Source organism: Caretta caretta, chromosome 1 (assembly GCF_965140235.1).
Source record: "Caretta caretta isolate rCarCar2 chromosome 1, rCarCar1.hap1, whole genome shotgun sequence".
NCBI lineage: Eukaryota > Metazoa > Chordata > Testudines > Cheloniidae > Caretta > Caretta caretta.
Window position 1 is genome coordinate 111,369,915 of NC_134206.1, and position 25,175 is coordinate 111,395,089.

At 43.1% G+C, this 25,175-nt stretch overlaps 1 protein-coding gene across 16 annotated transcripts in view; it reads left to right on the forward strand.

The window, feature by feature from the left end:
- Positions 1-25,175, forward strand: part of MCF2L (MCF.2 cell line derived transforming sequence like) — a 262,290-nt gene that overhangs the window by 109,027 nt on the left and 128,088 nt on the right. The window contains exon 1 of one of the 16 annotated variants that reach the window (XM_048855572.2): positions 18,572-18,592. The exons of 13 other annotated variants lie outside the window; for them this stretch is intronic. Coding sequence is in view for 2 of the 3 variants with exons in the window: in XM_048855543.2 (XP_048711500.2) it covers positions 19,103-19,211 (109 nt within the window). In the remaining variant the exon portion in view is untranslated. Of the gene's footprint in view, positions 1-18,571; positions 18,593-19,073; positions 19,212-20,177; positions 20,281-25,175 lie in introns of those variants that run through there. 2 more of the 16 variants (XM_048855543.2, XM_048855589.2) reach the window with 2 other exon arrangements.

The window sequence follows — 25,175 nt, forward strand, 5'->3', positions numbered from 1 at the left end:
GTCTTATTGCCATCAGAAAGGAGCTGGACTGGTTTGGTCAACATACCCAATGCCTTAGTCGTACGGTATTGTAAGTCACTAATTTACTACCTGAACTACTGGAATTTGTCTAGGGTATTGGGATTAAAACTCCATCTCCTGTGAATAGAGCCATGGAATCTTTAATACTCACAAGAGGTCAGGATCTTGGTTTTATATCTTCTCCATCAGAAGCACCTCTGATAACCCAGCACCTATTCATGGCATTCTGGACAATTGTGATGTAGGACTGACTCAGATAAAACAAGGACATTATCTGAATCACCAGTACTACTTCTACAGCATCCAGTGATATGTTTGGGGGTTTAGGATTTATTTTATTTATTTTTTTGGAAAGCAGTGGAGTCATGGAGGAGGCATTCTTTGTTAAAATTCTGCCACCAAATGGAAGGCAGGGTTGGAGTGATTTCCTTGCCTAAAGTTCATCTGGTCTTTCTCTATAACACTAAAACATCCCTGCTGAAAATTACTTATCTTGGGGACATAAAAATGATTCTGAAAAGCAATAGTGTTGCCTTCTGGAATTCCAGAATGCATTAACTGGCAGATAACTTTTTGAAAATATTTCCCTGGGGAGGATACTCCTGAAATCCCCAACATGGTTTTCAATTATCTGCCCCCAGTTTCCAATTTTACAGGTTGAACCCTGTGTTTTACTATTAATATATTCAGCATATTTTTCAGAAGGCAAGAGCTATAATCATTTCCACTACAGTGAATGCAATATAAAATTTGTTGTTTTTCCTTGCCTCCCTCCTTGGTTATGTGTGTGTGTGTGTGTGTGTATGCATTTTTTCGCTATTTAAACAATCAGATTCCCCAGTCCACCCCTCCCCATGTGAGCATACTCGGACTTTATGAACAGTATTTATCACAAGCTAATGCAGTGAAGTTGATAGTACCTTACTGCTTTGAAGTGTCCCATACAAAAAGTGGCCATGCCCAATCCTGGTTAGTTTGAGGGTTTTTTTGGCACAGTTCCCCTCCACGCTCCCCAAAATTGTATAGTTGTTACATGTTCTAAAAAAAGTAGTAGTATTTGCTAGATTCAAATGGTTACTTATACCTAGGCTCCGTAGAACAAGAACTTTAAATACAGGCAGATGCACTTTATAATATTTTGGTATTGCCACCAGCTAAGCAATTGGAGTAAAGACTTGTGGTGGCAAATGAAGTAAAATGACTAAAACAAGAACAAAGCATACCTGAATTACAGTTTGCCAGGTTTTGGAGTACACCAGGAGTATATTGACTAGGTTCTGTTCTTGGTTACTGGTGCAAATTTAGGATAATTCCATTGAAGGCCAGGACTTCAGTGGAGTTGTCCTGGATTTGACCTTGTTTAACTTAGATCAGAATCTCTGTTCCTTGGTGTTTTTAAGGTTCCAGTAGAAATCTCAGCAGTTGGTTTTACATCCTTTGGGGAATCTGCCTGAAGATCAGGGTTCTGCTGTAGAAGAGAATGCTGATATCCCTCATTACCTGCTAAATGATTATTCCTGCACCTTTGCCTCTTTAAATTAGTCACAGCTGGGCTGTCTGAAGCCTAAAGATAGTCAGTTGTCAGGAAGTAGATGACCGATTCAGACTTCTCTCTGGACAAGCTGAAGAGGGAACTACTACTGGGTTTTTTTTCCTCACTGCCTCCCCCTCAGGGATGGTAAGAGCTTCTACCTTCATGAGCTGAGGAAGCACAAGAGAGACAAGCTAAATTAACAAAGGCTTTCTCTACAGGAAAGGAGGTGTGCGTGGACACAGGGCTGCAGGAGAACATCTTCAGAATCTTAAGAGGGGAAAGAGTGGAATCCTCTTGGGCCCCTCCTGCATCCTTTTCCCCCAATGCATGTTAGGAGCTCTGTTCTAGGGATTTCTTCATGAGAAACCCTGCAACTTGCCATGCAGTTCCTTGAGAAATCACCTTCCCTGGGCTCCAAATTAGTCAAAAGCAGAAAAAACACTCTTGAGGAGACTGCTTTGCCACCTTTTTCCTTTCCCAATGTTTCTCTGCTCTACTCTCTGTGTCACACATTTTGGATCCTGGTTATGCTTTACAAATTAGATACATGCAGCAGCAAGGACATACAGTGAGCTCAAGAGTGATGGTGGTAGTCAGATGAACCAGACACTACTGAACACTTTGGAAGATGGATTTTAGTCAATGATACTATACACCGTCTCTTGGATTTTCACTGTCTGTGAAGAAGAGACAGGACTTTAGTTATCAAGGTCATGTCTGAGTGATCCAGGCACAGAACTGGAAGGAGTTCAGTTTTACTTATCTTCGTTGAATTAAAAGCTTCCATATTGGAAGGAGGTATGCTAGTACGAAAGCTGCCATATTTTGAACCCGTAGTTTCAAGGATTCTTTCATAGATGGCAAATCCATCCCTTTTTGTCTTCAATATAAATGTATTCAACCAAAGTGAACAAGCCTCAGCACCCTGATGACCATCACCACTGATGAATAGATGACTTATTTTCTATCTAACTAGGTTCTTTCTTTGGATCCATCACCAAAGTAAAGGAGAACCTTAACATTTTTTTTCAGTTCTAAAGCAAGACTATAACTATGCCACTATTCCCGTACCCCATCCCCGATTGGCTTACCCAGTCTGTCTTACTGCAGATGCAGGAGTAGAAAGTGATTTAAATACACTGTAACTGATCAGTGATGCACCCTATAAGTAAGTTTACATCTCTGTGAGGAGAGTTGTAGAAAACAGATTTTGCTGGTGGTGGGTGGAGTCTGTGGGACTGAGAAACTTCTGTAAATGGCTGGTGGTTCAAATGCAAATTCTGGTATAGGAAAGAAGTTGCAGTATCAGAGCATTGTTTCTTTTACTTTTCTGCTAGCACACACTCTAAAGAAATAAAAATTCACCATAACTAGCAAAATAACTCTTCATAGAATTTAATTTTCCATTTTAATTTTCATTTGAACTTGAAAAAAAATTTAGGCACATGTGTCTGTTATCTTTCTGAGAGTCTGAAGCCCTGTGATAATGATCATGACACAAATAAAATGGAAGAAAAATGTGGTAGTGGTGGGAAACAGAGGATAGAAATAAAATATCCCCCCTTTACTAGCACCAATAAAGCATGTTAGGTTTTTCCAGTTCGTTTAAAAAAAAAAAAGTGGGAGGGGAGCCAGAAACAGGAAAAGATGGGTGCAAATGCTTAGAATCTTTGCAGAGTAAACAACAACAACAAGAAGAAAAAGTGGGGGGGAGAGAGATTTGAGGGCTGTCATATTAGTCACGTGTATTGGCTCAATTGATGAGCATGTGTCAGAGCTCCTAGAATTCATTTTGGAATCTTCAACTCATCCTGACTGTGGCAGTCAAACATTTTTTGCTTTCCATTCTAGAGAAACACAGCAGCACAAAACCAATTCAGTGGACTTTTTGGTGGTGGGGAAGGAGTATTCAAAGTCTGAAAGGGGCAAACTGCCAGTTTTGCTTTATGTACAAAAAGTTTATTACAAATCTATGATTATGAGGTTAGGGGATTTTATGGTAGTTTGCAAAATCTTATTTCCTTCCTCCACCATCCCAACAGATTTGCACTTTGATTTTTTTTCCCTATTGGTAGTATGTTATACTAATTACTGCTTAGCTGGACAAGCTGAACTATAAGGATTTTGATGCATATGCTGGTGTCAAGGTTCCTCCCCCACTCTGAACTCTAGGGTACAGATGTGGGGACCTGCATGAAAAACCTCCTAAGCTTATCTTTACCAGCTTAGGTCAAAACTTCCCCAAGGTACAAAATATTCCACCCGTTGTCCTTGGACTGGCCGCTACCACCACCAAACTAATACTGGTTACTGGGAAAGAGCTGTTTAGACGCGTCCTTCCCCCCAAAATACTTCCCAAAACCTTGCACCCCACTTCCTGGACAAGGTTTGGTAAAAAGCCTCACCAATTTGCCTAGGTGACTACAGACCCAGACCCTTGGATCTTAAGAACAATGAACAATCCTCCCAACACTTGCACCCCCCCTTTCCTGGGAAATGTTGGATAAAAAGCCTCACCAATTTGCATAGGTGACCACAGACCCAAACCCTTGGATCTGAGAACAATGAAAAAGCATTCAGTTTTCTTACAAGAAGACTTTTAATAAAAATAGAAGTAAATAGAAATAAAGAAATCCCCCCTGTAAAATCAGGATGGTAGATATCTTACAGGGTAATTAGATTAAAAAAACATAGAGAACCCCTCTAGGCAAAACCTTAAGTTACAAAAAAGATACACAGACAGAAATAGTAATTCTATTCAGCACAATTCTTTTCTCAGCCATTTAAAGAAATCATAATCTAACACATACCTAGCTAGATTACTTACTAAAAGTTCTAAGACTCCATTCCTGGTCTATCCTCGGCAAAGACCCAGCATACAGACAGACACAGACCCTTTGTTTCTCTCCCTCCTCCCAGCTTTTGAAAGTATCTTGTCTCCTCATTGGTCATTTTGGTCAGGTGCCAGCGAGGTTACCTTTAGCTTCTTAACCCTTTACAGATGAGAGGAGCTTTCCCCTGGCCAGGAGGGATTTCAAAGGGGTTTACCCTTCCCTTTATATTTATGACAGCTGGAATGTAGGGTTGTGAAATTAAAGCTTTTGACTAACTAGACTGCTCCTCAGCTGAGGTGGTTCTGCTGTCTGAATCAGAGCAAGAGTCCCACCCATTCTGTCACACCTAGTGTAAAAGTAAACAGTGTAACCGTGCAAATAGCAGTTCTTAAAGTGGTAAGTGATAGCTTGTGCTTCAGTGGAGAAAGCTTTTAATCTCCATGCTTTTACCTTGGACTGGCCAGGAAACACCACAGGAAAAGAAAGAAAAATGACCATTGTTTTAGGGTAATTACATTTCGTGGACTGGCTGCTTTTTCAATCAGGTAAAGGTATATGCTTCCTGTTTGCTTCACGGAGAATAGGCATGGGACACAGTGACAGCTGCTGTGTGTCTTTGTTATAATGTCCATAAACAATCCAAACTCTCTGCAGGTTTTTTATTTTTTTAAATTGTATGCAGCAACCTATACTTGCAGGATTTTATAGCTTACTAAAGTGGTTCTTTACAAAGATGGTGTCTATAAAGAAGAAGAGGGGTAAGTATTGTAGCTGATTTTTTAGCTGCCATAAGCAGCATCAGTTTGGTTTCTCCTTATACTAAATACATGTAATAACTGAAATGCGAATTGTGTTTCAAAAGCAGAAAAAAACATTTGGGACTAGGATTTTAATTAATTTGTTATACTGGGATTTTTCTTCCAAGGAAGAAACCTGAGCTTTGGCCTCAGAATCTGAAGAGAGTCGTCCTAAAATCTTCTGGAGGACAGAATTATCTGTGCTCATTTGCCACTCCCTCCTCCACTTCTTGCTCCCTGGCAATACTGCTCCAAATGAGCCCTCCACTGGCCTTTCGCTGATTCTGGGCTCCCTCTCCCTCGTTTGGGGACTGTGGAACCTACTGAAGCCCTGGAGAGGGAGGGCAGGTCAATGAGACGAATTCAGACCTGGCTTTTGAAAATGTTAGCTGGTGCATGGTGAGTTTTGGGGGTTACGTGGGGCTTGTGATGCCCTTTTTAGCCTTGTCTACTGCTGGACTGGTTAGGTGTGTGGTTCTGCCAGCCTCTAAGGTTCCAAAGCGTGAGTCAGGCCCTAACGTTATGGCGATTGGCTTAGGAGAAAGAAATGTGGGGTTCTTTTTATTTGCCTGCTGGTTTTTGAGCCTTTATTGCTCATGTTTTTTTTCAAGCTTTTCTACGCAACTGAGAGCTAGAAACATAATCTTTTTTTTTAATTTCTGAGATTCAGCAGGAGATGGAGCATTTAAGAAAAACTCCAGATATCATGAGTTTTGTGATTAATGTTGACAACATAGCAGTGACTGTGGTGGGGAATCTTGGACTCTGGGTACAGGGGTGAGTGGCCTCAGAACAGCTCCACAGCTGAAAGGAAGTTCCCTGTTCTGGATGTGACTAGCATATCATGGACAGGGAGCCTAGTAAGGCTGGAGAGCTCTGGCGGCACCCACTACCCACTAACAGACTCAGAATTTGGCCCATGATCCCCATCTTACAGATGGCCAGGTACCTGAGGCAGAGAAGTTAATGGGCTGATTTTTCAGGTCCTTTTACCCCCTGACTACATAGTTATTCTGTAAACACTGTGAAGGGTGTAATCTTGCATCCCAAGGAAGGCTCCATTAGTCAAAGGTTTGTTTCTGATTGATTTGATTCATTGAAGTGTGGGGGAGGGTGGGTAGAGAGAGAGGACCTGCACTTCCTCTATTTTAACAGGTCTGTGTTTTTTACTGTTGTACATGTCAAATACGTACATAAATATTTTTGAAATCAACACGGCTTTATTAACCCTCTTACAAAAACAAAACATGTCAACTGTTCTTTCGGTCTTAGGTTCTCTCCTGTTACCGTTCTGACCTAAGACCTTTCTCTCTCCCATTTCAGTTTCCATTCAACTTTCTTTCTACTGCAGATGCATATCAAAGCCAAATCTTTTTCTGGTCCCTTTCAGTGGCTCCCAGCCTTTTGCCACTGTAATAAAGGATCCCATCTGTCTCCACTTTATTTGAACTTCTGGCTCCCACCTAAGACATTTGGTGACCCTGCTGCCATCCAGACTGCCTCCCTCTCATGAAAGTATCCAGTTCCTGCTATCACTTCTTCTCCTGCTCCTTCATGTTAAATGACCCATATAACCCTGCAAGACTGGCATCCTTTATCCTTGGGCGAGAGATGCATGCCAGAAGGATGTTGAGTGTACAAGTGGAGGAAGAATATTCGCTTAATGATGATCTCAAAGGAGTTTGGGCTTGAATCAAAATATTCAAAAATAAGTGAAGATTCAGATAACCAACTCAGCTTTTGTATGCTTAATCATACTGAACCTGTGAACCTATTAAGCTTCACACATCACTACTGATAATTTCAGCATAGCCCTAGGAGTCTTCTCATGTGATTTCTTCCAGTGGAGTTTCAATGGCCAACTTTGGTAGTAAACATTTCCTTATGCTGTTATTCGTAACCATGAAACATAATTCCGAGTAGTACAATATATGGACCAAATTAAGTTAGAAGTGATAAAGGCAGGTTATCAATTTGGCTGCTGGGATAAAATAACTGTGACCAAATGTCACCTGATAACATGTCATATGACCAAATGTTGCATGATAAATTTGGAATGAAGAGAGCTCTTGAGAGCTCTGAGAGCTCTTTGTGGAAAAACCCACAGTGAAAATCCTGCAGCAAACAGAGGTAGATCTAGGCCTAATTATATATAGTTCTAGGCTTAAATACTTAACCTGTTCAGTGGGGGACATAAACAGGATCCTTTGACTCTCTCTTGCTTTTAATTTTAAGCATTTCTTATCTAAAAACTAGAACTGGATTTGGAAATGTACTTAATGAATCTTGAACCAACTATACCTTTTATATCATAAAAGCTAGAGACTGCTTGTGCTTTATTTTGTGGGGGAGAGGAAGTGGTGCAGTGTAATCCCTGAGGGTGGCTTTCTTCTTCTGTGAACCTGGAACAGGGAAGTCCAGTCCCTAAAATAGTGTCTTGCCTCATTCTTTAGTTATCTGCTAGCAATGATAGAGTTTGTGCCTTTTCTTGAGAAACACCTTTTTTGCTGCTATAATCATTTGCAAGGACTTCTTGGTTTTTATCCAGCAAACTATCAATTAACAGTCAAAATGTGATTGCTTAGTAGCTTCCTCTGCAATGGTAGCCTGTCTCATTAGTGGGGTCTAGATTATTTCAGGATTCACCATACTATTTTAACAGTGATCTTCATATTTTGAAGTGGTGAAATAAGTATTGATAATATCAGCACCATTGTTCAATCTTCACATGATAACACTACTCTTTTGAGGTTTTTCCCCCTCATAGTTTTATCAAAATTTCTGACTGAATTAAAACTAGGTACAACAATCAACACTTTCAAACGTCAGTGCAGTGAAGGACTTTATTTAGATGTTTAGCTTTAAACAGCCCAGTTTGAAAATTGCTATTGCTGTGTCAAGGTCTGGCAAACAGCTGATACAGGTTGGCAAATAATTATTTGAACAGTGGACTTGTATTAAAAGGAACATGAAAGTAAAAACTGATTTTCTTAAAGTGCTTTGGGATCCCTTGTAAACCATATAAAATAAATGCAAATTATTGTTTGGTGGTATGAAAAAGAATAAATACCTTTTTCTAGTTTTCATTCTTTTAAATACCATCACAGAAGGTTTCAAATGTTTTAAAACCCCTATTAATTTTGTCTTTTTAAATCAACCATTGCATTCAATTACAGTTTGCAAGAGGTGGCACACTAAATCTTTTCGTCACTTTAAGAATCAACCCTATTATATCTCCTCCTGAGACATTCATTGTCAGGGAGGTGTGCCGGAATGTATTTTGCTGATTTTTATACAGTCTGCCAAGAATACAGTATACTTCCTCCAATGTGTTCTATAAATGACTCTGTGGAGAGATGATATGTCATGTCAAATCAGGAAATTAAACTGGTGGTTATTATTATTTTATTTTTTAGGTTAATTGCTCTTTTAACAGACACTTTCTTCTGTGTACCCATTGTGGGAGGAAACACATCTTTAATTGTAACATTTTAATATTAAAGTTTCATAAATATTAAGGCCCTCATTTTGCAAACAAACATGCTTAACTTTACTCACATGAATAGTCTCGTTGTCTTCAATGAGACCACTCACCTGAATGCTGTTAAGCAAGTCATTTTTTGTAGGATCGGGCCATAAATTAGTATTTTCATGGCTGACCTTGACCCCTGGGGTTGGTTACCTCTGTCAAGCGCTCCTTCAGTGTGTCAAGAGCATGAGTACCAATCTCAGCGCACATGGTTATAGAGCAGGGCAGAAACCTGAAATTGGCTGATAGTTCTATACTTAAATTTCACCAACCTAGTATCAAGAGTAAATTCTTCAGGCACTGTAGCAGCCTAACCATAGAGTCACAGACTGTCCCCTTGGGCACTCTGATCTGTCTTGTCACCTAGGCAAGCTTACGTTTGTGATTGATGGTCCTTTACACCAAAAAACAGGATATTCAGGTTACTCCCAGTCCCCAAAAAACAGTTACTTACCCCAGGTCAATTGCATCTCAGATCTCACACCAAAGACAATGCTTGCAGCCAATCCTGTAATAATCTAAAGATTTATTAACTAACACAAGGAACTAAGAGTTATTTACAAGGTTAAATCAGGTAAACGTACACATACCGGTATGAGTTAGTATTAAGTTTCAAAAGGTAATAGAAGCTTTTATACTAAGCAAGCTTTATGCATCCTTTAGGGCTCACCCAGGGCAAGCAGTGGGGATCTTTTGCTTATGCTTAGTAATCCTTGTCTCAGAGCCCAAGAAGCAAAAAAGATGCAGTTCCTCCTTGTTAGGGCTTTTTATTCCTTTCTCCCTCCTGCTTCCAGTTACGAATTCAGTTGCAAGTCTCCTCTTCATGGTGGGAGGAAGGGGAGAGGGAAGAAATCCACGAAGTCTTTTTTGTCTTCTGATGTTCCACAATGGTTCATCTGGTATTGATGTAGCTGTAGATGTCTGTCTTTTGCTAGGCAAGAGATGATATCTCCTGTTGGAAAACGCTTCTCTCCTGTCTGGTGATTTACAGTTACAGAGCAAACATTCACATATTTCCTTATAACATGGAGGTAATATAAGTGAGGTTAATGCATGCAGCAACTTACAAGCATTTCATCAAGTCTAAACATGAAACTGATTTTTGTATTTAATACCTATTTTAACAACATTAATATTACAAGTGAGTCTGACTAGTTCCAGCTATGTGTTTGTCAGTGTTCAGTTGAGACCTCGGGGCCTTGGCATAAACTAGAACCTGGTCTGCCAGCATCACAACTTGTTTGGGCTTCTTGTTGGACTACTTTAAAAATAACAAAACCGCAAAACCTTCTCCCTCCCTTGACAGTCGACACATCTTTATTTAACCCCTTTTCCCTTTCTTCAGTAGAGTGACTGTGATGAACTTTGAACCCTTCACTTTCAGGACATGCCGAGGTGTAAGGGTGAGCTTTATCTGGGTTTTGCATCAATCTGCATTAGGTTTTGTTTCAGAGTAGCAGCCGTGTTAGCCTGTATCCGCAAAAAGAAAGAGTACTTGTGGCACCTTAGAGACTAACAAATTTATTTGAGCATAAAATTTGTTAGTCTCTAAGGTGCCACAAGTCCTCCTTTTCTTACTAGGTTTTGTATCAATCTGATCTTTTTTTTTTCCCTGAAGCACACAATAGGAAGCCAAGTCAAAAATAACATTTTCAAAGGTAACTGCTTCTCTTAGTGCCCCCTTATCTCTTGCTCTTGGCTGTCTCCCTCCCACAACAATTTTACATGTAACTGAAGACTTCTACAGAACTAAAGATTCTGAAATTTACAAGGAACCTAATTACCATCATACTGATATTCTGCTTTCACCTGAGATATTGGTTAGCTCTACAACCTCCTCTGCATGGGAATCCCTGTGCTCTGAAATCCTTGTCTGTGATGAGGTTTGTGTCTGCCTTTCTCACAATCTGAAAGGATTCATAAAAAAGCAGTTTTAATCTACACAAACGTTTACACTTCATCTTTGCTTTTAGTTTTACGGTCAAGGTAATCAACACCATGCAAGTTGGTTTTTAAAAAAAAAAGAGACCCAGAGAGAGACAGATGCAGATTCAACTATGCCAAAGTGTCAGGTTATTGTGTATTTATAAATGTTTGTTTGTTGACAAGATACATATTTCTGTTTTTGTGACAGTGGTTTAGCCCCCTCTTTCACTTTACTTCTGCTGTTTTTCCACAGATGCCATTAAAGGCAGTCCGTGTCTTTCCTCCACGTAATCTAAAAGGAATGTCATCACTTCTGTGTAGTTAAATATATTTTATGAGGACTCAATTTTCAGCATGCTGTGCAGCAGGTTAGACCAATGGTCCCCAAACTTTTCACATTGCGCCCCCCCTTACTTCCATCTGTTTGTGCCCACCCATGGGAGATGGGGCCAGAAGTAGGACCATGGCTCTGCGTGGGGAGTGTGTGGACAGGGTAAAGAGACGAAGGCTGGGGCTGCAGCTGGGTGGGGTAGGCCTGGGACCAGGAGTGGAGCAGCTGCCGGGGGCCAAATCTGGGAGCAGGGCTGGGAACAGAGCTGAGGCAGGGGGCAGGGCTGGAGCGGGGCCCCCGGCTGGGAGCCAGAAATTTTCTGTTGTGTATGGATCCACTGACTTCCTTGTTGAAAGATCCAGTGTGGATAGCTTTGAGAAGGTCTCGGATGAAGTGAAAGCTGTTAAGAAAGTTAAACAGTCCTATTACCAAGTGGCTGTGTTTGGCCAGCTTGTTGAGGAGACAAGGTTATTGAGAAAGGACTGTCTCCATGCTAGTTCTGTAAGTGAACATTATGTGGCCCAGGTCAAGATGGGGGCTCTTAGCCAAGAGAGCCCCAATTGAGCGCTGGGAGAAGACCCGATCCCAGTTTGACCCCTGGGGCTTTTGGGGTGGCAAAAGGGCACGGGCTGCATAAACATACCCATATGCAGCAAGTAAGTGCCATCAACCACCCCCGACCTAAGGGAGGGCGTGAAACTGGAAGGGCCTGGTGTAACTCCCACCAAGGAACGGGAGAGATGCTGGGGCATCCATGGGACATTGGTGGCTTCGAACTTCCCCAGGTCACCGGCTAAAGTAACCTGTCTCAGTTCGGTCTCGAAGGGGGGAGAGATGTGACGAAGCAGGACTGTTCTTAATGTTTCCTCTGAATATTGTGGGGGTGCCTCAGTTTCCCCTATGCAGTTCTTAAGTATCTAGGTGGTGGGATAAGGGTATATGATTGTTGCAGAGCCATAGAGGGCAAGTGTGTGCAGGGGTCTGGACACAGAGAATGGCCAACACCCTGTTTCCTGGCAACTGATGGCCTGGGCCCTTTTTCCCTCCCCGCAAGGTGAGAGCTAAAGGGTTGGAGAACAAAGGAATCAGGTGACCTCCTGGCCTGGGAAAGGGACAAAGCCCAGAGGAGGAGAGGCGGAAGAGAGTTTCAGTTTGGGACTGGCTGGGGACGAGGAGTGAAGTGCAGACGTGGTTGTCTGGCTCACTGCCCCCCCCAGAATGGACTCTGCTGAGGGGTCCTGTTCTCTGCACCAGCAAACTCTGTTTTAGACCATGTTCCTGTCGTCTAATAAACCTCTGTTTTACTGGTTGGCTGAGAGTCACATCTGACTGCGGAGTTGGGGTGCAGGACCTTCTGGCTTCCCCAGGACCCTGCCTGGGCAGACTCACTGTGGGAAGCACACAGAGGGGCAGAGGATGCTGAATGCTCCGAGGTCAGACCCAGGAAGGTGGAAGTTGTGTGAGCTGTGTGTCCTGAAGACAGTCTGCTCACAGAAAGGAGACTTCCCCAGAGTCCTGACTGATTTCGTAGGGAGCAGTTCCAGAGCATCACCCAGGGACTCAGTGACAACTGGTGGCAGAGGTGGGATGTACTGCACCCTGTGGATGGTACTTCCTGCAGTAAGTGACGGGGGAGCAGTAAAACGAAGGGGGATTGACGAGGACCAGGCGTGCTGAAGGCTCAGAGAGGAGTGGTTTCGGGGGGTGGTTAACCCCTGGGAGTGTGTGACCAGTGAGAAGGACTGTGCAGTAGTGGGGTCCCCCTAGGGACTGCGGTGAGCAGTCTCGGGGCGGAGGAGCCTGCGACTTGGCCCTTGGAGAGAGAAGGACTTTTGCAGTAACAGGGTTCTCCTGGGGATTGCAGCGAGCGGTCCTGGTGTGGAGAAGTCTGCAGCTCGACCCTGGCAAAGAGGTGGTGACCTCGGGAAGGCTGGCACACTAGGGGTTCTCCCTGGAGACCGTGGGGAGCTGAGAGCACACAGGCCTGAGTCCACAACAACTTGGGAACAGCGGAGTGATGGCCTATCATTATCTCCTTAAGAAGGACATTGTAACACTGTGCAAAAAGAGAGGGTTGAGCATTGGAAAGTTCACCAAAGCACAGTTAATCGTGCAGCTGGAGGAGGATGACCGCTCTAAGGAGCAGATTCCTGACCCCAATGGGGCTATCGCACCACCCTTTGTGAGGGCTGGCCCAGGCCCTGCCATGCCCTCCTGAACATTCCCCTGTGCCTCCTTAGGGGGTGCGTACCCCACAGTTTGGGGATCACTAGGTTAGACTGTTGACTCTCATAGCTGTTAGTAATTGTCTAATCAGCCAAATATAGTGCTGAGTTCACACTAGCTGTTGCATCTGAGTGACTTTGTGCTGCTAAATAAGAAAGAAACAGCAGCATGCGCCCATGCATATATTTTAAGAGTAATAGAATTTCTGATTTACAAAATACTGTGTTGATAATGCTCTAATAGGGAAGAGGAGTAGCTCTGCCTGGGACCATTTTGTACTGCAAAAACTATAAATAAGGTAATTTTAATTACAACTGCTGTCTGAGGATTGGAATTCAAGGTCTTGATCCAATGTACAGACTCCTCTCTACATGCCTTCCAGGTGGTATCGGGTGATAATCTGTGTGCCAATCTGTTAAACTTCAAGAGGGAATGGGTATGGGCGGCGCATAAACCGTTGGCTGGGGGAGGCTAGCCCCCCAGCCCCACCCCTTCTGTGCCCCCTGCTGGAGCTCAGAGCCCCCCCCACTATGGCCACCAGCCCCCACCCCAGGCTAGAAGCTGGAGCGCTGGGAGGGAGGGCGGCATGGCCCCAGTCCCCTCAGCCCCAGAGTGCCTTGGGGGGAGGGGCACGGCATGGCTTGAGCCTGAGCCGGGGCCCCTGTACAGGAGGAGACACAGGGCAGGAAGCTGGGAGGGTCTGGGGGAGGAGAGTGGCTGGGACCATGCCTGGCTGTTAGGGGAGACTGTCCCGCCCCAAGCCTCTGATACTCACCGCCCATGGGAGTAGGGTCTTATGGTTGAGGCAGAGGACTGAGAGTCAAGAGATCTGGGTTCTGTTCCTGACTTTGTTGTAGATGTATTGTGTGACATAGAACAACTCACTTCAATCTCATTGGTTCAGCTTCCACATTTGTAAAATTGAGGTAGTATTTAACGATTTCACAGGTGTGATGTGAAAATTAATTCACTAATGTTTGTAAGTCGCTGTTCTGGGGATTGTAGTGAGCGGTCGAGTCTGCAGCTCGACCCTGGCAAAGAGGGGGTGACCTCGAGAAGGCTGGCACACTAGGGGTTCTCCCTGGAAACTGTGGGGAGCTGAGAGCACACAGGCCTGTGAGTCCACAACAACTTGGGAACAGTGGAGTGATGGCCTATCATCATCTCCTTAAGAAGGACATGGTAACCCTGTGCAAAAAAGAGAGGGTTGCGCATTGGAACGTTCACCAAGGCACAGGTAATCATGCAGCTGGAGGAGGATGATCTCTCTAAGGAGCAGATTCCTGACACAAATGAGGTTACAAGAGGATCTGGGAGCAGCTGGAGTGGTAGCCAGGCATCCCCAAGATTCCTGTCCCCAACCAGACAGGGGTCTTCATGATCGGGTTCCCCATCAGGGGATCAGAGACGGACGGGATTGGAGCTGAGTCCAAGTGAGCAAGAGGGCTGTGAGAGACAGCGAGAGTCCAAGAAAGAGCTGCAGAAGCAGCAGCAGCATGAACTGGCGATGGTGGAGCAGAGAGGCATAGGGGACCTCCCAGAGGTGAGTGGAGATAGACCCCGGGGTGCCAGTTCCGCAGGGAACCTCGATACTAAATTGCTGCCCCTGGTTAAGGAGGAGGGGGATGTGGATACCCACCTCACTACCTTTGAGCAGGCTGGAGATTTGAACGAGAGGGATCCTGCGGAAAAGCCCCAGTATCTACCTCCCTTGCTGGGTCCCAAGGCCATAGACTCAGTCAGCCAGATGGGTGGGATGGTGGACAGGCTCCCACTCCTGACCCCAACCTATATGTCTGTGTGGAGTTTCCTGGGGTCAGGCCCCTCGGACCCCCAGTGGGAGTGGAAGGTGATGGTCAATGGGGAGACATTCCTGGGGTGGCGAGATCCTGGGACAGAGAAAACTGTTGTCAGGACCTGGATGGTGTAGCCCCACCAGATGCTGAAGGGCTGTGTGACCTGCGTGAAGGTCCCAGGGATGAAGCCCATCGCCCTGCCTATGGCCCAGATCCCTGTGCAGACACAGGAGGCGTCGGGCTGGCTGGTTGTTGGGGTTCTCCAGAATATCAGCTGTGAAGTCCTGTTGGGGGGTGATGGTGTCTCTTTGTGACAGGATCCAGGCCCTGCTCCTCTAATGGCTGAGGATTTGAACTTGAAGCCAGGGAACCAATCGGCAGAGAGGGAAATGGTCAGTGAAAATGCAGATGACCTGGCTGGCAGGGGGGAGGAGCTGCTAGGCTTAGGCTACCTGCCTGTCTGTAACCAGACCCCTGGGGCTGGGTGGGACAAAGAGACGTTCCCTGCCCCCCTGCACACCGGAAAGGGGGCTCACGCTGGCTCTGATGCTATAAGGAGAGCAAAGAGCTCGTTGCCTGCCCCCACTGGAACAGCAAGGGCAGCGCTGAGCAAGGAGGGAGATAAGACCCCAGCTGAATGGGAGGGACCCACAGGCAGGGCAGGATGGCTGCCAACCAGGTTTGCCTTGTCCAGAGGTGCTGCTGGGAAGTGAGTCCACGGCAAGGATGGAGCTACCAGGGACAGGGCTCAGTGGGGCTGTGACCCCAGGCCCAGCCAGCGAGAGGGAAGACTGGGTAGCTGAGCCTGCAGAGCAGAACAGCTGGGTAGTTAATCTCTTGAGAACGCAGGGGATGGCAGGTCTACTCTCATCTCTAGACGCTTTGGGTAGGACTTGTAGTCTCTCAGGAATTTAACATCTCATTCCTTGTGGAAGTAGAGGTTGGTAAGGGAAAGACAACAGAACTTTGAGAGTACAGCTTGTAAAAATGAACCTGAGAAGGGTAGTTAACCTCCTGCAGGGAAATTCACAAGTCTTCACGGACCTGAAGTTGTTGTTTTAGCTAAGAGCAACTAGAGGGGTTTTCTGTCTATTTGCCTGGAGACAAAGGTGTTAGTTTTTTGTTTAGTTTTTTTTAAGGATTTTTCTGTAGGCTGACAATCACTATCAGAGAACATAGGTATCCGATTACAGCACAACCTATATATATATATTTGACAAGCCAAGTTTTTTTGTTTTGTTTTTATTTCTAACTCTCAGGTGTAAAGTTAGTTAAAAACAGAGGTTAACATGACAGAAACCCAGGCACAACACAAATTGGAGTTAACCAGACTGGAGGCAGTGAAAGAGGCAGAAAAAGCCCTAGAGGCTGCCCACAGGAGAGCTATGGAGGCAAAAAGTATAAAAGAATCACCTCTGTAAACTCAGGATGGTAAATACCTTACAGGGTTATCAGATTCAAAACATAGAGAATCCCTCTAGGCAAAACTTTAAGTTACAAAAAGACACAAAAACAGGAATATACATTCCATTCAGCACAACTTATTTTATCAGCCATTTAAACAAAACAGAATCTAACGCATATCTAACTAGGTTGCTTATTAGCCCTTTACAGGAGTTCTGACCTCCATTCCTGCTCTGGTCCTGGCAAAAGCATCACACAGACAGAGAGAACCTTTGTTTCTCCCCCCTTCCCCCCCAGCCTTCAAAGTATCTTGTCTCCTCATTGGTCATTTTGAGTCAGGTGCCAGCGAGGTTATCCTAGCTTCTTAACCCTTTACAGGTGAAAGGGTTTTTCCTCTGGCCAGGAGGGATTTAAAGGTGTTTACCCTTCCCTTTATATTTATGACAGATGCTTTGAGTTTTTCAGATGGAAGGCACTATGGAAGTTCAAAGAGTTATATGTAAGATCTGGAGCAGTTAAAATATTTTCTATAGGGTGGCCGGTTTTTTAGTCCAACTCTAATTTTTCAAAGAATTCTTTAGGATCCAGCCACATTTGTGATTCCTTACAGATCCTGGAAGCATAATAGTGAATGCTAAGAATGAAATAGCTGAATTTCTTTAGTTGTGGTTTAGTTGCACTCTCAAGCTGTATTTTAATGCAGTGTACTGTAGCAGCTTGTTTGATATTTATATTTAAGGCCAATGGCATTTTGGGCTGTATAAGTAGGGGCATTGCCAACAGATCGAGGGAAGTGCACTTAATCTTGTACTTAGGACGGAAGAATCCCATGCACTGCTACAGACTAGGAACCAGGTGGCTAGGCAGCAGTTCTGCAGAAAATGACCTGGGGTTACAGTGGATGAGAAGCTGGATATGAGTCAACAGTGTGCCCTTGTTGCCAAGAAGGCTAATGTCATTTCGGGCTGTATAAGTAGAAGCATTGCTAGCAGATTGAGGGACGTGATCATTCCCCTCTATTCGGCATTGGTGAGGCCTCATCTGGAGGAGTGTGTCCAGTTTTGGGCCCCACACTACAAGAAGGATGTGGAAAAATTGGAAAGAGTCCAACAGAGGGCAACAAAAATTATTAGGGGGCTGGAGCACATGATTTATGAGGAGAGGCTGAGGGAATTGGGATTATTTAGTCTACAGAAGAGAAGAGTGAGGGGGATTTGATAGCTGCTTTCAACTACCTGAAAGGGGTTCCAAAGAGGATGGATCTAGACTGTTCTCAGTGGTAGCAGATGACAGAACAAGGAGTAATGGTCTCAAGTTGCAGTGGGGGAGGTTTAGGTTGGATATTAGGAAAAACTTTTTCACTAGGAGGGTGGTGAAGCACTGGAATGGGTTACCTAGGGAGGTGGTGGAATCTCCTTCCTTTGAGGTTTTTAAGGTCAGGCTTGACAAAATGTTAAGTGGGTTTGAGATTATAGGCATTTCTGTCTCACTGAGGATGGATGTGTGGAAGGCAGACTAGTAAAACTTTTGCAGGTAAGCAGTTAAAATATTCCATGCACTCCATTGGTCACTTGTTTTCCGCTGGTTCTGCGTGTATAAAATTGGTTGATAGCCTGGATTGCTGAATATAGAACTGAACTTTTTCCCCATGTAAATGGATTGTTGTGAACAGATATAAGCATCAATCAAATCTCTTTATTGCTGCTGTTCTATTTTCTTGGCCTCTCTTGTTGGAAAAGAGCTCTTATAACAACTAAGGGGGAGGGAACCCAGGAATTTTCATAGAGGACATCTAATTGCTGCTGCTGCCATTCTCATTTATCTTCATACTCTTCATATTAGTGAGTCTGGATTGCTGCTAAATAATCTTGAGACCATTAATTAACAGATAATCTATCCTTCAGCAATTACTTTAAAGGATCAAGTAAAGCAAGACTGCTAAATATTAGTGTGTGAAAGGTCGTACAAAAATAGTTGGTCATAATGGATTTTCTAAAGATTGCCTTTTTTTTTTTTGAAAGCCTGATGTAGGTTTTCACCAATGTGACTTTGTAAGTAAAATAGGGTTCTTTTTTAGAGAAGGGAGCTGTCTGTAGCACATTTGGTGGATTTATACATCTTCATAAGGAACAGATGCTTTATGGATTTTCTACGAGGCAAAATATTCTGATCTATTTCAGTCGAAGATGCAAGGGTGAGATTTCCCTACTAAATATGAAATGCCCAGTTAAATTCCAAGGGATTTGCTAATCAGAACGGTCTTTGGGGAAGACAGCTGTCTGTTGGACAATATATTTCATTGTGTTGGGAGGAAAAAAAGATAGTTTTACTTGAGAGGTTACCATTTGTTAAATGTAGGGCTCCTAAAGGAAGGTTTGTGACATGCAACATTGAGAGCTTTAATTAATTTTTTAACACATTCTTGTTCTGACAGTATTTGAACAGTGAATGTGTTCACACTCTAAGTAAATAAACTGAGTGTAATACATGCCAGTTCTTTATACAATAAGACTGAAACTGATAAATATTCAGTAAACAGCTAACCCTTTGCCAGACCTCTGATCATGTTGAAAGGCACACTTGCTTTGCATGTAATTTGAGGAAAGGTATTGTATCCTGCAGAGCTTGGCTTTGACTGAAAGATGGAATTTTCTGCTTGCTTTGTGTTCTGAAGGCAGGCTTACAGATAAATAGGTCACTGTCTATGGAACTGCTTTTCACTAAATTGATTTGTGGCAATATGACCTTAAGTCTGATCTCTTTGCTGTACAAGGATATTGCAGAACTGTGGCTCCTTCTGAAGAAAAGCACAGGTGTGTCCAGCTTTATATTTGTTTTCCGCTTTTTCCTAGTGACTTAATTGCACTGAAATTGCGTGTTACCTGGTAACTCTGGCAAATAACACTATCCTATTGAGGAACATGTGAGGTGGGGTAAAGTGTAAGGGCACAAGAAATTGAACTCTTATGTTTTCAGCATTTGCAATATTATATATACTGTCGGGTGGGGAGGGGGTTATGTATATGTAAATCTGCAATGTATCCTTCTATTCTTAGATGTATTACACAGTATATCACACTTATCAACTATATTGCTTTGCAGTTGTTGCAAGAAACCAGTTTTGTTAGAGGTACTGTACATTAGTAAATCATTATAAAAATTAGAACCACTGTTACAGCTAGTGGGAAGAGGGTGCTATCGTGGAGAACTACTCTGCTCTACTTAGACTACACTGCTTGAGCTGTAATTCTCACTCTGACAAATATTTATTTTTGTACTGACCTCCGTGAGAAGCCCTGTGCAAGAAGAGGAGCATGGGGAAGACCGTTGCTTTTTCAGGGCGCATTTGTCATTCTAACACTGTTAGCATTGGAGGCACAAACAAAAGTAAATTATTTTTTAAATTCCTTAATTAAAGATTTCCACAGAAATCTTGTTTCACTTGGGAGGGAAATGAAACATTGAGATATTACTTCCTATAAATAGTGCAGCTGCAGTCCATTCAAAACTGAAAAGCATGTTTTGTGGCAATAGTGACATCCAAAAATTACTTCCTTATTCTCCTTCCTCAATTCACATTTCCAGTTCTGTTTTCTATTATTTGGTATGCATGATTGTTGGTGAGGAATACCAGAGGAAGGACTGTAACTTGCTGGGATGGCATTTTACATTCCAATGTTGCTGCTTTTCAAACATCATATTTAAATGAAACTGGTATGCGTAAGGAGTGGCTTTTCTGTTTAGAATAATTAATTAAATTATCTGTGTGTGAGCCTTTACTGCACTCTGTGTTCATCAGTAGCTGTTCCTATTACTGCACTTGGTATGGAGGAGCATGCTACAAGGCATGCTGCATATGAATGAAGAAAGGAATAATTAAAGGTAAGGCTAGAAAGATTAGAAGGCTGGGAGGGTTAATCATTAGATGAAACTTTTAGTGTTTGTGTGTGTTGGGGGGAGGTGTCTATATTTAAGAACATGCTGTATATTTAGAATATATTTTATCTTGTAGGATCAGTGAATATTCTAGGTAGAATAAGATCATTTTATGAACTGTAGCTATCCAGCCTAGCAGTGACAGTGGTGTAGAATTTAAATGTATAGGTCTGAGTTAAGTGCTAAACAATGGTGAGAGTTTCTGCATATCATCACTGAGCTCCCTCTTTCAGTAAGGTTTGATTAAAGTTGGACAACATGTAAACACATTAGGAGGCAGCTTTGACTAGCAACTTCCAGGGCTCAGTTCTGATCTCAGATATGTAGCTACATATTGTGATCCTGTTCATTGTGGCCCAGATCATCCCTCCCTGGGATGCATGTATGATAGGGGTCATTCCAGAGACAGATGGAAGGGTCAGCTGTCTTCATGGCACTGTTACCCCCCTCCTCCAGACCCCATGAGAGGAGCTATCGGGTCCATGAAAGGGAGAGAATGAAGACTAGCAGGCTGGGGCAGGACTGGGGAAAGGAGCGGAGAGAGACACTGTCCTCTTTCACCTCATGAGGATTCTCCGGAAAGTAAAATACAGAGGTGGGGCCATGTTATTTTCCCTGCTGAGCTTCCCTGGTGGGGGCAGCCCTGGTACCAAGGCTCCAGTGGAGCGGGCAGAATGATCGGGGCAAACAGAGGAGGATTGTCTGGAGGATAGGGCACTATTGCTGGGACTCAGGAAAGTGGGGTGTAATTCTCTGCAGCTTTCTTGTGTGGCTTTGGGTAAGTCTCTGTTCCTCAGTCCCCACTCTGTAAAATAGAGCAGTAATAGTTCAGTATTTCAGGGGGGATGTTGTGAGGACAACAATAAAGATTGTGAAGTGCTCAGATACTACAATAATGGGGGCCATTATCAGCCCCTTCGATAGGACCAAGAGGCAGGCTGCCTGGGATTACAGTTGGTGCCTCCTGCATCTCCCAGGGGAGCCAGGCAGATAACTGGCTATGGAGGAGGGCCCCCTAATGGGACCATGTGAAGGGATCATTCTGCAGGTTTTCTCCCCAATGGTGGGGATCTAGGCCAGGAGAGAGGCTACATTCCTGAGTATTTGAAATCAGTATAAAGCCCTACAAACTGTAGGTAAGGGCAAAGCCAATGGCAAGGGCTAATTTGGAATAAAAATAGGTATGTTCCAGTTACTGATACATGCCACAGAACACAGGAAGGTCACATGTTTGGGAGCAGAGTGGAGGCTGAATCATCCACTTCTGCTATAGCTCAGCATTTAGAGTGAACTAAGGCCCTTCTCGTAAAGGAAGAAAAGAAAACGGAGCCATTTCTCTGTCTTAGAGGGAGAGATTCAGTGGAGTGTGGGGTGGCCTGGCCATGGTCAGAGCCCTCCTCCTGTAGCTATGTGGGATCTGCCATCCCTCCGGGAGGGGCTGCATCCTGCTAAGCCATGAGTTCTTAATGTGAGGACACAACCCCAGAGAGTCATGAACAGGCTTCAGAAAGCAATCTGTTTACAAGCTTTCTTTCAGAAATACTTTCCGAAGTTACCTGATTGTGGCATTTGAATATTTTTCTCTTTCCTTGCTTTTTGGAAATATCAAATCTTCATTTGTTTTGTCTTTTTATCCCAGGCCTATACCAGACCCTTCAATTTTTGTTGCAGTTGTCATATGGATTTTGTTAATCTTTAAGGTAATTAAGGCAGATGGACCTAGATAACTGAATTTTCTGTATCCTATTTTGAATGGATTTTTACATTATTTTCACAGTTTTGCAGGCCAAACACCTGTAGTTTAGGTTGCACATGTTTCATGTCAGTTGCTTGGTATTCATCATAACACTGCTTTTGCATGTTTTTTCTCAACCCAAGAACATGAGTGGTGGTGTGTTTGTTTTAATGAGTTAAAATGGTTTAGCCATTTTAGTAAGGAAAGAGAATAGAAAACAAATACGTCTGCTGTCGTAAATAAATGTTTATGTCCTTTTTTGAATCTCTTATACCTGAGCTGGGAGGCCATTGGAGCTTGACATCTGGCAGGGAACTAGTCCCTAGGGAGCAAATATGCCTTTTGATGATCCAGTGAGTCTAATAATCATATTTAATTACAAATATAGCTCAGACAAAATCCCAAATCTGAACACCCCTTAACAACTGAGGAAGTTCAAATCTAAAGTTTGCTGTTACACCTCTTTACTGCATTTGATCTATTAAAGGTTCTGCCTCTCATCATGTAATCTTATCTGGAAAGAAGGGGACTCCTGGATAATGTCTCTTTTTAAATGAGTTTTTCAGGGAGCTCTGAAATGGGCCTTTGGGATGTTGAAGTTGTCATCTTTTGCTCTCTGACACTTTTTAAAATTTGAACTGGCTTGAGCAACCTACATGATCTTCTGGGAGCATTTCCTCTTCAAAGCACGGTCCCAGTGCAGTGTCTTGGGTGTTCTGTTCTGTGCAGAGAGCCAGGAGCCTTTGAAACTTAGGGTATGTCTCCACAGCAGCTAGACATCTACAGCTGGAATAATAATAATATAATAATAATCTGCTATTGGTTTGTTTTCAAGCTTTGCTCTTTAGGTTTCTCTCACACACACATGCTTGGAATAATCAAATGTAATTTCAACTTTCTTCCTATTACATGTGGAAGGAAAACTTTGCATCTTTCCGATCCTGGGTGAAGAGAAGAGTCAGAGAGAACTGAGAAAAAATTTTCCCCGTTAATTTGCTTTTCACAGTCAGCCTTCAACAAAAGTAACTTGGAATCCTTGCTCAGAAGTGTGGAGTTTATGGCTGAATTCCATACAATAAAAAATCAATTCTATGGAAGGTACACTGTAAAGTTTCATAAAAGGCCATATGCCAGATCAGATCAGACACTGAGCAGGTGCTCATCTTGGAACTCAAGGGAAGGGGGAGAAAAGATAAATCCTGCCGTGCCTAATGTGCCAGCCCATCTCCAACATGCCATCTGTGCTGAAGAACAGGAAAAACTTGGAGTATGTGAGATAGAGCCAGCGTGGTTGGTTACTTCAGCCCCTGGGAATTCTCTTACATCGGGAATCCTTAGGTGCTTCATTAGAGAAGCTAGACTAGGGATCCTGTATCTGCCTCTATTTCTTTAACCTATAACTGTTAAACATGGGCAGTACTTTACAAATACATTCAGATGGGTCAGGTAGAGCTCATGTATTTATATTTTACTTGGATTTTCACAGGCTCAGAAATGCCAGAAAAGCTTGTCGTACTAACTATAGCAAGTAAATGCTAAGGAATGACTAAGTTACTTAGTAACTGCTTAGTAAATGTTTATCTCTTCTTTCACACATCCACGCTGCTCTTTATAAATGAATCTGCTATTCAGCTGGACAGTTTATAGTGGTGTTTTTGTAGATAGGCACACTCTGAAGCGCAAGTACCACAAAATATATTGATCAGCAGTGTTGTTTTCATCCATTGATTGAAACTGCTAAGCTTGTGAGTGTACAGGAACATATCCTGTGATCAACTTTCAGTGAGGTAAATACCCCACATCTGCTTCCCCAAATGGAATACAGCACAAGTTCATACTGGGGCAGTGTATGAAAATTAGCTCAAATTGTAGTGAAAAAAATATAGCAATTTTGCACTTTGGCTCAATGTGTTTTTGTAACCACGTAAGATTAAAAGTTTAAGGCAGACTGCTAGGTGGAGAACTAGGTGGCTATGGTGCTAGGGCTCCCAGGCTGCAGGGGAGCCTGAAAGTACTGGAAACCCCCCAACTCTGAGACAGTCCTCCTGGCGGACTGTCCAGGAACCAGCAAGCCTGTAAGCCTGGGCTCCCCAGCAGCCTGTCAGATGGCCTGCCAAAGAGCAGGGGATCCCCAGAGCTGGGAATGATTTTCCAAATAAACATCACAATTTTCAAGTAAAACTGAAATTTTCCTCCAGAAAGTGCATTTTCTATCAAGAAATCATTCCAACAGAAAATTGGAACTGATCAGGAATTATCTATGCTGTCACTGATGTACAGTGTTTTGTTCAGCTTCTGTGGCCACCTTGATGGTACATGATACATTGCAGCTGAGATCCTCTTAGGCACCCAACCCAGCCGTTTCCTTGAGGAAACTGGAGAAGGAATTTTGGAACTTGCTCCCCTAGCTGGTCCCGCAAAGCCTGATGCTGTCTCTCAGGGTATGCTGCAAGGAATGTGCTTTCCCATTGTTTTTTTTAGGGGGAGGACTGTTGATGGAGGATGGATTTAATGGGGAAATAGTGTTAGGGTATTAGGCTGGAAAAGACCATTTTGAACATATTTTTAATGTAATTGTGCAATTGCCTCAAGTTTTAAAGGAAGATGTATTTTTTAAAAAATCCTGGTAAAAACGACCCCCTATCATTTTGATAGGGCTCTTATCACTTTTTCTTAATACAGTAGGTCTCTCCAAAATCAGTAGCTGAGGTACTAAGAATTTTCTTTCCTCTTAATTCTCATTTTAGACTTTAATATTCAGAAAACTGTATTAACTTTGAGTCTTAAATCTGACTACAGTCAGTCAGTTAGAAAAGTGTAATATTCCATTCAATCCACAGAGGCCTGTTTGATAAAGTACTAAATTAGACACATTTGGGTCGAGTTCCATTTTTGTTCCATTAGCAAGTGCTTAAATGAGAATCTTATGTTCAGTCTATCATGCTTTTTTTGTGAACGTGTTTTCTCTTGCTTCTTCAGAAATATATCTGTCATATGTGATTATAAAGACACTCGTATTTAGAATAAGCTGAAATAGCTAAAATTAAAAAATGAGCATTCAGAAATGATTTTATTATACACTGTGTGCGCACATATACACAATAGT